Source organism: Rutidosis leptorrhynchoides, chromosome 8 (assembly GCF_046630445.1).
Source record: "Rutidosis leptorrhynchoides isolate AG116_Rl617_1_P2 chromosome 8, CSIRO_AGI_Rlap_v1, whole genome shotgun sequence".
Taxonomy (NCBI): domain Eukaryota; kingdom Viridiplantae; phylum Streptophyta; class Magnoliopsida; order Asterales; family Asteraceae; genus Rutidosis; species Rutidosis leptorrhynchoides.
Window position 1 is genome coordinate 9389835 of NC_092340.1, and position 16484 is coordinate 9406318.

General features: G+C 33.3%; 1 protein-coding gene across 1 annotated transcript; it reads right to left on the minus strand.

Moving 5' to 3' along the window:
* Positions 1-12715: 12715 nt before the first annotated feature.
* On the minus strand, positions 12716-14990 carry LOC139861500 (receptor-like serine/threonine-protein kinase At4g25390). The gene has a single exon (XM_071849897.1). The coding sequence runs from the start codon at positions 14882-14884 to the stop codon at positions 12887-12889; it is 1998 nt and encodes a 665-aa protein (XP_071705998.1). The 5' UTR covers positions 14885-14990; the 3' UTR covers positions 12716-12886.
* Positions 14991-16484: the final 1494 nt, after the last annotated feature.

Genomic DNA, 16484 nt, shown 5'->3' on the forward strand with positions numbered 1-16484 from the left:
CGATACCGCTTCTTCGGCAGGGTAGAGAGTGGCTGCACGAGCTCCTCCTCATGGTCCTCCTTAAAATCCTCCTCGGGGTCCTCCTCACTGGAGTCGTCGGATGACGAATCGTCTGAATCATCTGAAGGTGGATCTGCCCGGCCGGTGGTCATAAGTCGATATCTGCTAGGTGGGATCGGTACGACACGTCCATCAGCGGTGCGTCTAGCCCAATGTCCATGCTCGTTACGAAAAGGACCGTCTCCATTTCCTCCAGGAATTACAGCATCGCCGGAATGGTGCTGTGGCTCCGGGAGTCTAGGGCTGGATGGTGCTGGAATCATCTCGGGATCCTCGTCTCCGTCTGAGACATCCATCAGGTCAAGCACGAGTCCACTAGAAGATGAATCTCCAGAGTCGTCGACGGGTAGCGGTGAGTCAGCAACAATCGTAGGCGAGGCAACAGTCGTCTCTGAGTCACTCTCGAAGTCAAAGGTCATGGGCAGCATGTCTATCATCTGAACAAGGAAAAATAACTTTTTCCATGTCAGTAAGACATATAGCAAGCACGTAATTAGGCACTACAGCATCTTAGCAGTACATATCATGGCAGTATTAACAAAATCCTATAAAAGTATCATGCAATCGAAAGTAGATAGTAGCATGCAGTAGCGAGAATAAGTAGTGGCATACATCAAGTACACATAATAGTAAAAGTAAGCAGTAGCATGCAGTAAGTTCCGCAGAAACAGTTAAACAAGCAAGTTGTAGATTAGTCCTATCAGTAAATCCTACTTGGCTCGGTCAAGACTCACTAATGCAACCTAATTCCCTACAACCGATGCTCTGATACCAAATGTGACGCCCCGTACAAAACCATCGTGTACGATTCGTCAACAACATGATCTTTACATGGTCAAATACTACATGTTGTTTGAAAATCAGTTTTGCATTCATAAAAAGATAGCGTTTACAAAAGATAACGTGACACAAAGGTCGTTACAAAGTCATAATTTGAAAATAACATAAGTTATGAATGCAAGATAAAAGTTCCATGATTGAGACATCTCTAAGTATTGCAGCGAAAATCTAACACAGCAGGTCCATAACAGCAAGTCTAAAACACCAAGATAGCAAGTCTAACAGCGGAAGCAACATCGTCTAAGCACCTAAGAAATACACTCTTAAAAGTCAACACGAATGTTGGTGATCTATAGTTTGTAAACAGTAAAGTAATGTAGACCACGAGTTATTGTATTCAAAACAGTATGAGAAGTATATGCTTGTCTGTGGGCACCCGGTAACTAACTTAACGTAATAGTAATACCCCCTAAAAGTACACTTGGCGAGTGCGTATGTCCTCGAAGTATCAAACACCCGTTAAATGCTAGCGCGACTAGCCCGAGTGGGGATGTCAAACCCTATTGATCCATATCTAATATTCGCGTTCACCGGTTCAAAATCAATGATTAAACGTTAGCGTGCTAAGGGGAATGTTTATGCCGTTATATAACCCACACATATGTAAAGTTTAAGTTCTCGTGTCAAGTAAGTAAAACATAAAAAGCACATGTATTCTCAGTCCCAAAAATAGTAAAAGTAGTAAAGGGAAGCTATAACTCATAGTGAATAAGCAGTAAAAGTCGATACGAAACGTATGCAGGTAGTAAGTCGGTCCGAAAGGTCGTAAACCTAAGTCATAGGTCACTAGGTCAGTATTTTGTCCCAATAAGTTAAAAGTGAATAAATTAAGTTTAAGTGTCATCATCATCATCATTCATCATCATAAAAGCTAAGTTAGTTTGACAAGAATAGAGATCGAAATAATAGGCTAACTTCGGTCAGCTGCTACGACCTCTATACAAAACGAAAAGACGCGTAGTCAGTGGCTATGGATTCGTATATGAGTCCACTAACCGCTGACCAATTTTCAGAACCTAACTCGTCTTCGTTTGACCGTGGCGACGGTTTAAGTGAGAGTAGGTCAGAAATTTCAGCACAACGTTACAACGGTGTAGTGACTTTCGGAGGGCTATAAATCCTAAACCGTATATGGGATTAAGACGAGGACTAAACAAAAATTCATCTACTCGAAACGAAATAACTGAAAATCAATTTTTCCAGAAGTCCAGGAATCTGATCAGATCCCGAAAAATAGTAAACAAGTGCTCTAGTGGGGTTCTTGGTGCTTGATGCTCATCACGGTTCTTATCCTTGATGCTTGTAGCTTCAAGTGTACAACTCATTGATGGGTTAGCATCACCTTGAGCAAGATTCTACCATCAACACACAATATGTTAAGACCAAGTAAGAACACAACTCATTTAAGAGTCTTAGATGGATGATGAACCAAGGTTACATCATATCCTTAGTCTTAACACAATTACAAGTTCTATTTAGAGTGAAAGCTACAAACTTTACTTCAATCAAACAAGTATGAACATAATCTAAATCAAATAAAGTGATGGAACCCTAAGCTAGAGAGCTTGGATCCTTTTCACACAAGTTATAAGATTACAAAGCTAGAAAGCTCGAACATTTACAAGATTAATGAGACCATAAGCTATAAAGCTAAGATCTTTAACAAAATAATGAAAGTAATGAGACCATAAGCTAAAAATCTAAGATCTTTAACATAATAATGAGAACCTAAGCTAAAAAGCTTGGATCTTTAGTGTTCTTGAAGATCTTGAAGCATAAAGCTTGGATCCTTAAGATACATGAAGATTAAAAATACAAGTTTGAATCTTTATAACAAAATAATAAGATTAATGCTAAAAGATTTAGATCTACAAAGTAGGTGAAGATTCAAAGCTAGAAAGCTTGAATCTTCCATGTTCTTGAAGGATTCAAATCCATGTTTGAATCTACAAGATGTAATCAAGATCAAAAGCTAAAAAGCTAGACCCATGATGATGATGATGAATTCGTAAGAGAGAGAGGAAGAAGAAGAAGAAGAAGAAGAAGAAGAAGAAGAAGAAAAATCAATACTTACACTTTTTAGAGAGAGAAAGAATTAGAGAGTAAGTGTGTGTAAATTACAAATGAAAGCAAGTGTAAAATGGATGGAATAAGGCTTGTATTTATAGGTGGTGAGGGTGTGGGAGGGGTGAGTTGGTCGTGGGTATGGGGAGGGGACAAGGGGGACACCTTTTTGCTTTTTGGTTAATGGTTGTCTAAAGTTGGTGCTTATGTTAGGATCTCATGCAACATTAAGGATAATACTTGACAAATATGCTAGTATGTTTCCTCTAATAAATGGGCATTTGTCTTACTTATTAATGGGTCACTAGTTACTTATAGTTAGGCTAATTAAATAGTCCACTAACTAGTGTAGGGTGGGCTAAGGTCCAACAAGGTAGAAAGTCCAACAAGACTAACTAGTGTGCTCTAGTAAATTACTAAGCGTAATTAAGCATCCAAAAACCCAAGTAACTGTTATTATAAAATAACAATTAGTATTTCGTAGTCATAATATTCCGATTACGAAAAAAGTTAAACGTGTACGCAGTACACAGTTCGTTAAAAACGTCAAGTAACACTATCGGTCATAAAGGCTTCCGGGGGTTAAGTTAAGTATCCTAAGTACTAAATGATATGTTTTAACATATAAACAAAAGTAATCAACATGTAGGGAGTCCCCAGAGTATAATATAGCTCAAGTACGCACAAATATGCAGTTTCGTGAAAACACAAAGCACAAAAGCAAGTTGAAAAAGTCGGGTCGTTACACTTTTCATAATTTCAACTGAGTCACAGACCCTGTAACTCTATAGCATTTGCATAAATGTATTCATTTGATAACAATCAATAATAGTAACGAGTTAATAGATGGCTCGCGCATTGTTGTGAGAAATGGTTTCGCTCAATACCTTAAACATTTTTAATAATAAACACGACATGTGCATTGCGGTAGTTGATCCATGATTTATGATTTATGTTTCATCTTTCGTTTCCTTTTCATTTGTTTCGAGAAATATATTGATCAATTTCGATTCTTTCTTTTTCTCTTGATTCTTTTCCAATCGAGATGTATAGATCATGTTTATGGATTAACGAAAAATGTGCAAAAGCTATATATATAGTGGTTTAATTCATGGCTAAGCAACTTTATTGGCTAAAAAATCAAAAAAAAATTATTTATTTTTTTAGATTCATAAATCTGCATTAAAATGCTCTATTAATCTATATTTTTATAAGCTAAAAACATTCGAAATCGTTAAAAAATATATGATCAATGATAATAATCGTGATGAATGATTAATTTATCATTGATCACGATTAATATCATTCATCATCGATCTTTTAAGGATTTCGTTGATTTTTATTGTAATATTTTTGTTTTCTTCAATCTGCATATTAAGATACTCTACAAAGATAATTTTTTCAAAAATGTTTTTTTAAAATTTAGCTTAACCATTCTTAACCGTTTTTAAACTTAGTCATGGATCGCGCTCATATACGTATATATATATATATATATATATATATATATATATATATATATATATATATATATATATATATATATATATATATATATATATATATGTATATATATATATATATGTATATGTATGTATATCTATGTATGTATGTATGTATGTATGTATGTATGTATGTATGTATGTATGTATGTATGTATATATATATATACATACATACATAGATATATATATATATATATATATATATATATATGTGTATGTGTATGTGTATGTGTATACATATATACATATGTGTATATGTATACATATATATATATGTGTATATGTATACATATACATATAAATATATAGATACATATATATATATATATATATATATATATATATATATATATATATATATATATATATATATATATACATATATATGTATATATGTATGTATACATATATATGTATATATGTATGTATATATATATATGTGTGTATACATATATATATATATATATATATATATATATATATATATATATATATATACATATATATGTATGTATATATGTATGTATATATGTATATAAATATACATTTATATGTATATATGTATGTATATATATATGTGTGTGTATACATATATACATATATATATATACATATATATATATATATATATATATATATATATATATACATATATATGTATGTATATATATATGTGTGTGTATACATATATACATATATATGTATACATATATATATATATATATATATATATATATATATATATATATATATGTATATATATATATGTGTGTGTATATGTATATGTATACATATACACATATGTATATATGTATACACATACATACACACACACATATATATATACATATATATATATATATATATATATATATATATATATATATATATATATATATATATATATATATATATATATATATATATATATATATAGCACTCTTTCGATAGTTTATAATTACGTATACTTTAAAAAGGTTTAAAAAGAATTGAAAAAAATAAAGTCTAATAGCCTTAAACTACATAATTTAAAACGATGATTTATAAAATTCAATACGACTTAAATTTGAGTGACTAATAAGTATATTGTTTAAAACGACTATCCATACGACTTAGATTTGGGTGACTAATAGTATATTAGAGTAATAACAATAATATCGATCAAAGACTCGCGGCGCGTTGATGCGTCAAAGTAAGATAGTCCTCCTATTTATAAAAACGGATAATTAATTTGATACAAATCAAATAAATAAGAAAAAAGACTAAAATAATGCGGAGTAGTATATAAACGCAATTTAATTAGTTACTTTTTATCTACTCAAATAAACAGACAATAAATTTAGGACAACCAAGAGTGTGCCCAAGTTTAGGCTTTTTATAAACAACCATCAATGGTGACTAATGTCATTTTCAACCGTGTTTGTGATATCACGGGCAGTTAGTGCACTTTTTGGTCAAAAAGTGTAAACTACGTGTGATTAGCCAGTGTCAATTCTGACATTTTATAACCGTTGTGTTATTTTTTGTGTCAGATATTAGGTAGGGCGATGTAGTAAAATATGATTGGAAATTGGGCGGGGAAAAATAGATTAAATATAAAAAAAATATGTATATGTATTTATTAAATTAGAAAAAAATCTTATTGGTTGAAGGCAAAAATTACGAATTTTGTTTTGCGTCACAAGTTCGACTGACGAAGCTGACAGACGCCTCGTTAGATGCTGTCAATTTTGTCCGTGTAATCTAACGGAGGTAACTAACGCATGGTTAGTATTGGTCTATATAACAACCAGACTTTTTCTTTTGTATTTTGTTAACGACCGTTAAAGAAATTAACGAATTCAAGCTTAGAGCTTAGGAAATGTCCTAGGTCGACTCTAAAACTAACACAGTTATGAAAACCGAGACTATTTGAATATGTGAAACCAACGAAACATGGGTAACTGGAATTACCAAAACTTTTTGGACTTGAATCATCATCATTATAAGCACTTAACGAAATAAATAAATAACAATAATGAAATCAATTAAATTAATTAAATGTAATTATTAAATATTAATTCTAGAATAATCCCTAAGACTCCTAGTCACTCTCAAATACTTAAACTCTATCCATGAAACAAAGAGTCCTAATGTTTTTCAACATTCTAATGAATAAATCCTAATGAGTTAGAAGTCCATCCCACTCTCTAATTACTCCCCTATATAAACACATGAATTAACCCCATAATTCATTCATAAAATTTACAAACTAGCTCAAAACTCTCTCCCTCTTTTTGTGAGTGTCGACCGAGAACCAAACCCCCACAACCACCACCATTCGGCAACCACCATCACCACCACAGAAAACCACTCCAATTCGCCATTGTTTGGCAACTATTACTGCTATTTTTTTCGGTTGCTGTTCGACACAAAGCAGCCTAAGAGCCGAAGCTTTTGCTGCTCCTTTCCACGACCCAAAACACCCCCAAAAAGGGGCTACGATTTTTGCTGATGTTGCTGCTAAACTTGCTGCTGCTGCTCTGTTTCTTTATCGCCATCAAATCACCTCTTTTTCTTGTTAAAACACTCCCAAGGTACATCATAAACTTAAAATTTTATTATACGTTTTATACATTCAAAATTCTTAGTTTATATGCTTATAATTATTATGATTATATAAGAAGTAAAGTTGATGAATGTTAATAAAGAATGAAGTTAATGATTATGAATATAAGTTATATATGTATGAATATGCATATGAACATGAATATGAATATAAGTTGATATTGATATAAATTTAATAAAAGATTGTGAGTTATAATTATAAACTAAACTTATGGATAGTATAAGTATGATTATTATATAATAGTATAAAAGATGAAGATAATAATATGGTTAAGAACTTGATGATAATAACTTGAACAAACATGAAAGTAATATAATTATGAAGATGATTAATGTGCAATATGAATAATAATTCGAGACTAAACATACATTAATATTATAAGTTTTAAAGATTATGAAGTATGAATTATGAACTTGAAGATTATATTATGGATATAAAGATGGTAAAGATGAATATTCATTGATAAACACATAAAGATTTAAGCTTTATCATATTGTATCATGAACTAATAACATATACTTAATGTATTAATGCTATACATGTATGTAACTATACATATAACATACAAACTTATATTAGGTAACATATACATTATATGTATATATAGTATACATGGAACATAATACTTGTGATGTATTCCTGTACACACAAAGAATACATAAGAACATATGATACATAGTAAGACAATAAAAACGTACTTAATATTCCTATATTAAGGACCCACACACAACACAAATTATACAAGAGTATAATATACAAAGTGAAACTATGATAACAAACGGATAACATACAACTCTTACGAATTTCACCGCTACTTACGATCATAGATTGTGTTTGCGGTGGCCATTTTGGGAATTGGCTTGCTGGATTTTCTGAACAGTCACGACTTATAGTCTGACCAAACGGATCCTGGCTCCCTGTTTCATCTGGCTGTCTATTGGCTTACTTGATAGGAACCGAAATCGTTATGCCTAGTTGTATAACATCTAACCATGAATATAGTAAACACACGAATCCTAGTAAGGAACTCATAAAACATAGAACAATTTTTGGGAAACACTTAAACAACAAGGAACAATGACAACTAAGATGACGATGTCAATGATCTGAGACTAACCAAACCCTATTGATATAGGTTGACTACTTTGGACCTACAACTTGAATACTTTGGTTATACTATAACTGTTGTGCATTAATGTGAGTTCATAGTCTCAACTTTTCTACTGTTTTAAACTGCTTTTAAACTATTGGAATGAGAATACTTGCTTCTTTATAACTGTTTTACAACGTAGACACGAGTACCTTAAACCGGTGTCACATGAGTTACAGACAAAAAATCCCTTAGCTCGGATATGTTAAGTATGCGCGAATCATATGGCAGATCTGTTGTGTTTGACAACCCTGCCCTACCTACTATGTGGTGCATGTTACTTCATAAACGCTACACTAGGTCGGTGTACACTATTAGGGGTATGAGAAGACTAATAATTAAGTGAGCAATTAAGCTTCATAATTCGACTGTTCGTGATTGTATACACTACTTTTAATATTGTTTTAAACTGAATCTCGTGGTATATGCCTACATTACATACTTTAAACCTATGAATTCACTCAACCATTGTGTTGACTTTTTAGCATTTTATTCTCAGGTGAATGATTGTAGCTAGCTTCCACAAACCAAAAGACTGTGTAGAGGTCAAGCATGACATCAATGGAGTCTTTTGAAACTATCATTTTAGCATTCATATTTTCTTTTCATTATTGTTCAAATACATTTACCTTGGTTTTACTTGACGTGTTTTGTGAAGCGTTGTAAGATTATGTTACTCTGATTTTCGTTAAATAAATGAATGCTACTTTTTTGAAAACGACGCATATAGTGTGTCGACTAGACTTTGATCTCAAAAGTAACACGCCACGTCAACCGCATTTTGACGGGGTGTTACATTCTAAGTGATTGGATGCTTGAGAATCTTAAAGGAAAATTCAAATTCAATCATCACTTACTACACTCGGTGGTCTTGCCTTTCGGAAAATAAATAGGACATCCGAAGTGGTGGATGGAGTAGTAAGTAAAAAGAACATATTGTACTTTTATATAGTTTTTACTAAATGTTATAAAAGAATAATAATTATTTTTATTAGAGAGAAAACCTCCTTATGAACGAGCACAGTGGTCCCCCATAAAGGGTAAATCTTGGGTAATCAAGCCCCCGAACGTGAGACATGGTATGCATACCCTCTGATCACACTCCTTTTCTGAACGATTTGACAGAGCCAGGAATCGAACACGGTGGTGTGTTTCATTGGGTTTTCAAACGATTGGTTGAGTTCTCCAGGATTAATTTCAATTGATGCTTTGTTAAATATTACAAACAATATATAATATTTTTTTCATTAATGAGTTATACGATTTAAAACTATATACTAGGTTGAGGCAATGTATTCACGAAAAATAGTATTAAAAGAATTGTAAAAGTGTCAAACGTCACTCTGCAACACATGAAACGACCTAAATTTTTATGGTATATCAAAACTTTGGAATTGTGAGTTTGAGTCAGGTCGTAATTAAAAGAGTGTGTGTGCGTGTTGTTCCAAAAAAATCACTATAACTTTCTAATTTTAATACGTGAAGTGAAAGATAAGAGTGAAGAAACTTGAATTTTTAAAAATAAATTATAAAGCATACAAGTCTTTATTATTATTATGTTTTTTGAAAATTCGTAATAACATTGAACGGATTCGAAGATCAAAGATCAACACCTACAACTATAAAGGAAGACCACAACCTAGCCAAAACAAACAACAACAAAAAAAATACTAACCTAAATCAAATTCCAGCTAACCGGGCGGAACGAAAAAGACTAGGAAAGTAAATATACAATCGACAAACCTATGAAATGGCCGCACTAAAAAGCAACAAACAAACAGATATAATAAACAACGACGTTCGTCGGGAGCGAGAGAACGTCGACCACCACCTCAACAACAATAAACAAGTCGAGCAATCGTGCAACGACTTTGGCTGTCTAAAGGTGAGTCAATTCCGCAAAAAGACAGAGTCTTCCTCCGGATCTGGAACCAAATATTTAACTGAAAGATCTGCCTCAGTCCAAACCCGAACACACCCCCAAACAGAAAAAGACTTGTAATCAAACACATGGCGACAGACAACTCATAATCACCACGGACCCCACAACCACCACCATTCTGTCTTTCAACCCTTTATTTATTTATTTATTTATTTATTTATTATTATTATTATTATTGTTATGTTATTAAATATTAAATATTAATATTAATATTACTAATTAATAATATTATATTATATTATATTATATTTTTATTTTTAATTTTATTTTTATTATCGTATTATGTTGGAAGAAGTGTTCAGCTTTTGGAATGCAAGTCTATTAAATAATTTCTTTATTTGCTTCACAATATAAATGTCCCGATACTCATGTACATTGTTCATTACATATTTCTACGTTGTTATCTAAGTTTGTTGTTTAACCAATTATAGAAGATTTAAGTTAATAGAGATGAAACTTAATTGTTTAAACTGTAACTACTAAAATTTTCTAGAGTTTTATTTTATTTCAATTTATAATGGACACTTTAGCCTGATTGAGTGAGTTTTAGCTTTAGACCTATAGACCCATAGATAAACAAAACCCAATCTTCTTTTATGAAGATGTACACTTTTTTTTTCCTATCGATACTCGGGCCATGTCGGTCATAATCACATGTTAAAAGATTTGTCAAAGGCACTTCAATATAATCTTAAGTTCCACAGTAAAACAAATATCTAAGCACATGACCAATCATCAAAAAATTTGTTCTTCAAACCCGGGCTAGACCAAAAGGCCCGGTGAAGGTGTTAGCTATCTCACAATAGTTTTAGAAAGGCCCAGTTATGGGACTGAATGAGGCCTGACTAAAGCCTAGTTACAACTTCAAAATTGATAGTCGCAGAAAAATTAAGAACCAAGCCCAGTTCTCAACAACCCACTCTCTTATTCAAATTCAAAATCATGATATGGCATGCTTCCGTTATAAATAGTTATTTTAGTGGTATTGAAGTCGGAGACTGGTAGCTCCTTCTTCGGCAACTTTAGTATAGTTATTTTAGTGGTATTGAAGTCGGAGACTGGTAGCTCCTTCTTCGGCAACTTTAGTAGGTGGCGGCTCCTCTAACGTCCTTTCCTTTCAAGTTTGAAAATCGGTCGGGTAAAAGAATTTGGAGGGAGACGGTCAACGGTAATCTAATAAAAAAGTTGTTCCATAGGTTGGTGTCGTCTAGGATTTTTGTTGGTTCTGCTTTCGTTTCCGTTTAATTTGGTTAGCTTGGTTTTGGCTCTTGTGGGTGGCATTATTAGTTATCTTTGTATTGCTCGGTTTGTTGTTTGTACTTCATTGACTTTTCTAGGTTTTTTGTTGGTTGTGATTTCGTTTCCGTTTAATTTGGTTAGCTTGGTTTCGGCTCCTGTGGGTGGCATTAGTAGTTATCTTTGTATCGATCGGTTTGTTGTTTGTACTTCATTGACTTGGCAGTTGAGGCTCGGTTATAGATATTTTTCTCGTTTGTATCTATGTTAACTTTCTAGATTCGAATCTCGTCTCGTATCCCCATTTTGTATTCCTCGGTTGTTGATGTTTTTTGAAAACATCTTCGTTTCGTGTCTATCTGAGTTTTCGAATTTTTAGAAGAAAAAAAAAAGTTATTTTTTGGATAAAAGTGAAGATAATATAAAGCTTTTTTTAAGAAGAAAAAAAAAAAGCTTAAAGTTGAGACCTTCAGTAAGAAGGTACTTCTTCATTCAGAACTTTTGAGTGACAAATTACAACCAAAAATTTAACTACAATACTCTGTATGTAAAATCTAGCCTTACATCTGAACCACTCCTAGTTTCAAAAGTCAAGAATTATCCAGGTTCCGGCTTTCTGAAAACCGGAACTTGATAAATCGCTGCCCCGCCCACTCGCCCAGGACCCGTTATACTTTCAAACATAATGAAATGAAGAAGTTTATGCAAGCATATATTGATCATAAATTAGATTCAACCTGCAAGAGTAGCTTTCTTTTTTCTGCAACAAAACTGATTCACAAGCAATTTAGGCTTTTACAGTAGAGTACTCCGTAACATTTATAATTACCAACAGTAATATGTTTATAAGCTGTTGGACCCAGTTGCAATTTCTAATCCAGCACACTTATACACAAGAAAACAAAGAAGTGGTTATATAAAGGAATCTGCACAATGATTAGTATGCTTTCTTTGCCATCATATGTATCAAGCAAAAACAGCTAACATAAACCTAAAAGGATATCAAGTATACTATTCTATAGCTAGAAACTGTTAACACAATGATTACTATGCTAATACTATGATTAATTAAGTTCATAGCTTTAAACTTATATTAGTTGATTAGAATCAAACTTTTATATAGTTGGTTACAGGTTATTATTTGATATCGAATTAAAGTATACCTGACTCTCGCCTTCTAGTTTCAATCGTGATTCGTGTACCTTAAGATTCTAGTTCGGGTACGACCCGTTCAGGACAAAAAAGAAAGAATAGCAACTACAAATGGAACAACATGACTAGCCAATTCAACAAACATATCTGAGTTGATGTTTTTGACAAAGTTAACTAAATGGGTCATTAAAACAAAACAAAGGAGGTCAATGTGATTGGTGAACATATAAATCCACTGCTTATATTGAAAAATTCTACAAATATGATCCAACAATCTGTAACCTATATCTGTATACAACAACTGTGCATGAAAATTGACTCTCAACACATTAAGAAACTAACCGAGCTTTCCTACGAGACCTGAAACGGGACGGTGTAGAAGGTGAATATTCAACTGGTAAAGGGGGTGGCTCCAGCTCACCAGAAAGCATGGCCACTACTTCTTTCATTGAAGGCCGTTGTGCAGGTGACTTTTGCAAACAAAGTAGTGCCACCACAATAGAAACTAAAGCTTGCTCCTTATCTAAACATTCAATAGACTGATCCACAAGATCAATTAGTTTTCCTGCACGAGCAAGATGACGGGCCCACGATAAAAGATTCGCCCGTTGAAATTCCGACATGGGTGATCCAGTAACTTGAAGCGGCCTTCGACCAGCAATCACAACTAAAAGTAAAACCCCGTAGCTATAAACATCACACTTCTCAGATAAATCTCCACCGAATGAATACTCAGGAGCAACGTAGCACACGGTTCCTCTCATGCTCGGTGTGCTGCTAATACCACAACTTCTTGCTATATCTCCGCTAACGGAATCGTGACTATTGTGTCGCGCTTTCCAAAGCTCACCGCTAAATCCATCCAACCACCAATCCATACTACCTCTGCTACCAAACCTGCTTCTGCTCCTTTTCTTCTTTCTTTCCACATACATTTCATCATCTTTCTGCCACCAGTTATCATTGTTAAAGTTATGAGTATTCATCTCTTTCCCCTGTTTCTTCTTGTCCTCCTTTTTCTTCTTCTTAGCAAGTTCATCACAATACTCCTCTTTCCACCATTCCCTAGCTGGTCTTCTCTTCGGTTTCTTCACATTCTTATCATCATCCAACGAAATCCACCAATCCAATCGCTTCTTACTCTTCTTATTCTTCTTCTCAGACTTATTTGCTGGTCCCGCACTAGACGAGGCCTCGGTTGTAATCCATTCCGTCTTCGGCCTCTCCTTCTTAATCTCACTCCCAATCCACTCCAACACATAGTCCTTCACACGACCCGATTCAGACAGACTATTATCTTGTTTCCACCACCAATCCTTACCCGAAGTACTCTTTTTCCTCGTCCCATTCTTCTTCAAACTAGCACCTCCCCCGCTCTCCAGGCTCATCGCATCTGATAAACTCACATCCCCTCCCGCAGCCTTCTGCGGAGACCGATTAATCGTATCCGGTTCAGGCGATGTTTCACCGTTCGGAACCGTAACGAAACTCTCCGGTGACTGATCAGGAACTACACTAAACTCGTCACACACAGTAGTTGATAAACTCGCAGTCTCCTCAAATACAGATCCATTATCCTCAACAATTGAATTACCTGACCTTTTTAATTGCTCAATTTTACAATTTAAATCAATTCGACACTCATCTTCTGGTTTTAACCTAGCTAAACCAAAATCCCCAATCTTCGCATTAAAATTATCATCTAATAATATATTACTAGGTTTTATATCACCGTGTATAATCGGCGGATCACAATAATGATGAAGATACTCAATACCTTTAGCAATATCGATCGCAATTGAAAGCCGCTTACTCCACACCTTTAATTCTACAGACTTACGATGAAACAAGCAATCCTGTAAGCTACCGTTAGTCATAAGCTCATAAACAAGCACCATACGCCGTCGTCGTCGGTCCGACGAGAATCCGATGACGGAGAGAACATGATCGGAATCGATTTTTCCGGCGAAGAAAAGCTCGTTTTGAAACTCACGTTCACCTTGTAAGGAACCGGCATCCATAACCTTAACGGCGACGTTTTGGTTGTTAATTAGGGTTCCGCGGTACACGGAGCCAAAACCGCCTTGACCGAGGAGGTTTGAAGGAGAAAATGATGACGTGGCGGCGCGTAAGGCGGTGTAGGAAAACTTATGAGGTGGTTTAGAGTCGGAAGGAACGGTGCGTTTACGTGTTGTGAATTTACGGAAACAGAAGGATAGAAGTAGGAGGAAAGAGAAAGCGACGGCGAGTGGTGGAACTAGCCGGATTTGTTGGTGGTGTTGCGGTGGTGGTTGTGGAGATGGAGATACAGGTAATCGAGATGGCATGATTATTATTATTGATGGCAAGTGATTTAATTACATGGACGGCGAATATATGATCAGATATCAGTATCTATATCTCTGTGTTTTGACTTAATTTTGTGTTCTTCTTCCTTTTGTTGAGTGCCAAATGACAAACCCGCTGTATAAAACTTGATATTCTGATTTCATAATAATTTAGAATTAAGAATTAAATTACTTTTTACATTTTTTGTATATGTATACTACGGTAGAATTTACGGAGTATTTATTTATTTATTGTTATTCCAAATGAAAATGAAATATATTGATATAATTTCAAATCATAATTAATCCATCAATCATTTAAAAGTGTGTTTATAATAATTTTACTTAATGTGGCAATATACCATTGCAAAAATATCAAGATAACTTAAATTAAAACAATAAATTTTAGTGTCTAAAAACCTGAATCATATCCAATAATCAAATGCGATCTTAATACGCTAACAAGTACTAAATTCATTTCAAACAAAACAAATGCATATAATGCATGCATCTACTATCTATAATTAAACTGGTTAATTCACCACTTGGTGTTGAATGTATTAGTGCCTTCAATATGTTAAAAAAAAAAAAACAAAGCAAAACAAAAAAACAAAAAACAACAACATTAATATTGGTTTTTGGACCAATGGGAATCAAGCAAATAGCATGGTAAATAGACAAGATTTATAGTTGTAACAAAAATTGTTAGATCTTTCGGTTAGGCACAAATCTTGCTCTATTGTACCACTTAGATCTCTAATTTGGAGATTGTATTACTGAGCAATCTATTTTAATTTTAGTTTCTTTTTTTTTTTTTAAATAAATAAAAAAAAATGGTTGTTAAAATATGCAATTTTTAATTGGAAAATCTATACCAAAAGTTTAAGGACTATATTTGGAGATTGTATTACTGAGCAATCAACGGTATTGCGTTCGTCCTTTATTACATTTGGATTGGTTTAATGCGGTCAATGATCAAATTTTTACGTTATTGAATTTACTCAAAATGTTTACAAGTATATAATATAAGGTTTGCGTATATACCGTATCTGATTGTGGTACACGCCATGCATTTTATAATCTCATAACAATTTAAATATCACATTTCATACTACTCCATTATATTTATAAAAGTCGTAAGTCTTAGATTGAAATACATGATATTAAATACAAATAATAATATACTGAATCAAATGTGTTCTAACATATGTTACAAAAGTACACGTTGCATGTCCAAACAAACTTTAAAATGGTTATCCAAACTTGTGCCATATGGAATATATTACTCCGTAGTTTGTTAAATATGTGTCATAGTGGCAAATATTAGCATTTTTTTCAATCTATAATTATAATAATAATCTCAGAGGATTCATACTTGGTGTATTAGGAATATCGAGACGTAGATCATACGTTTAATAGTTACTACTACGGAGTATTACTTTGTTACAAGCGAAACAATAAAATAATAAAGTAGCTTTTGTTAAGTAAGGGCAACTTAATTGTAAACACTTTCACACCGACCTAACGACCCTATCGTTTTCTTAATTTGCATTTAATAATATTAAACTGGAAGTGAATGAGATTAAATTTACAACGGGTC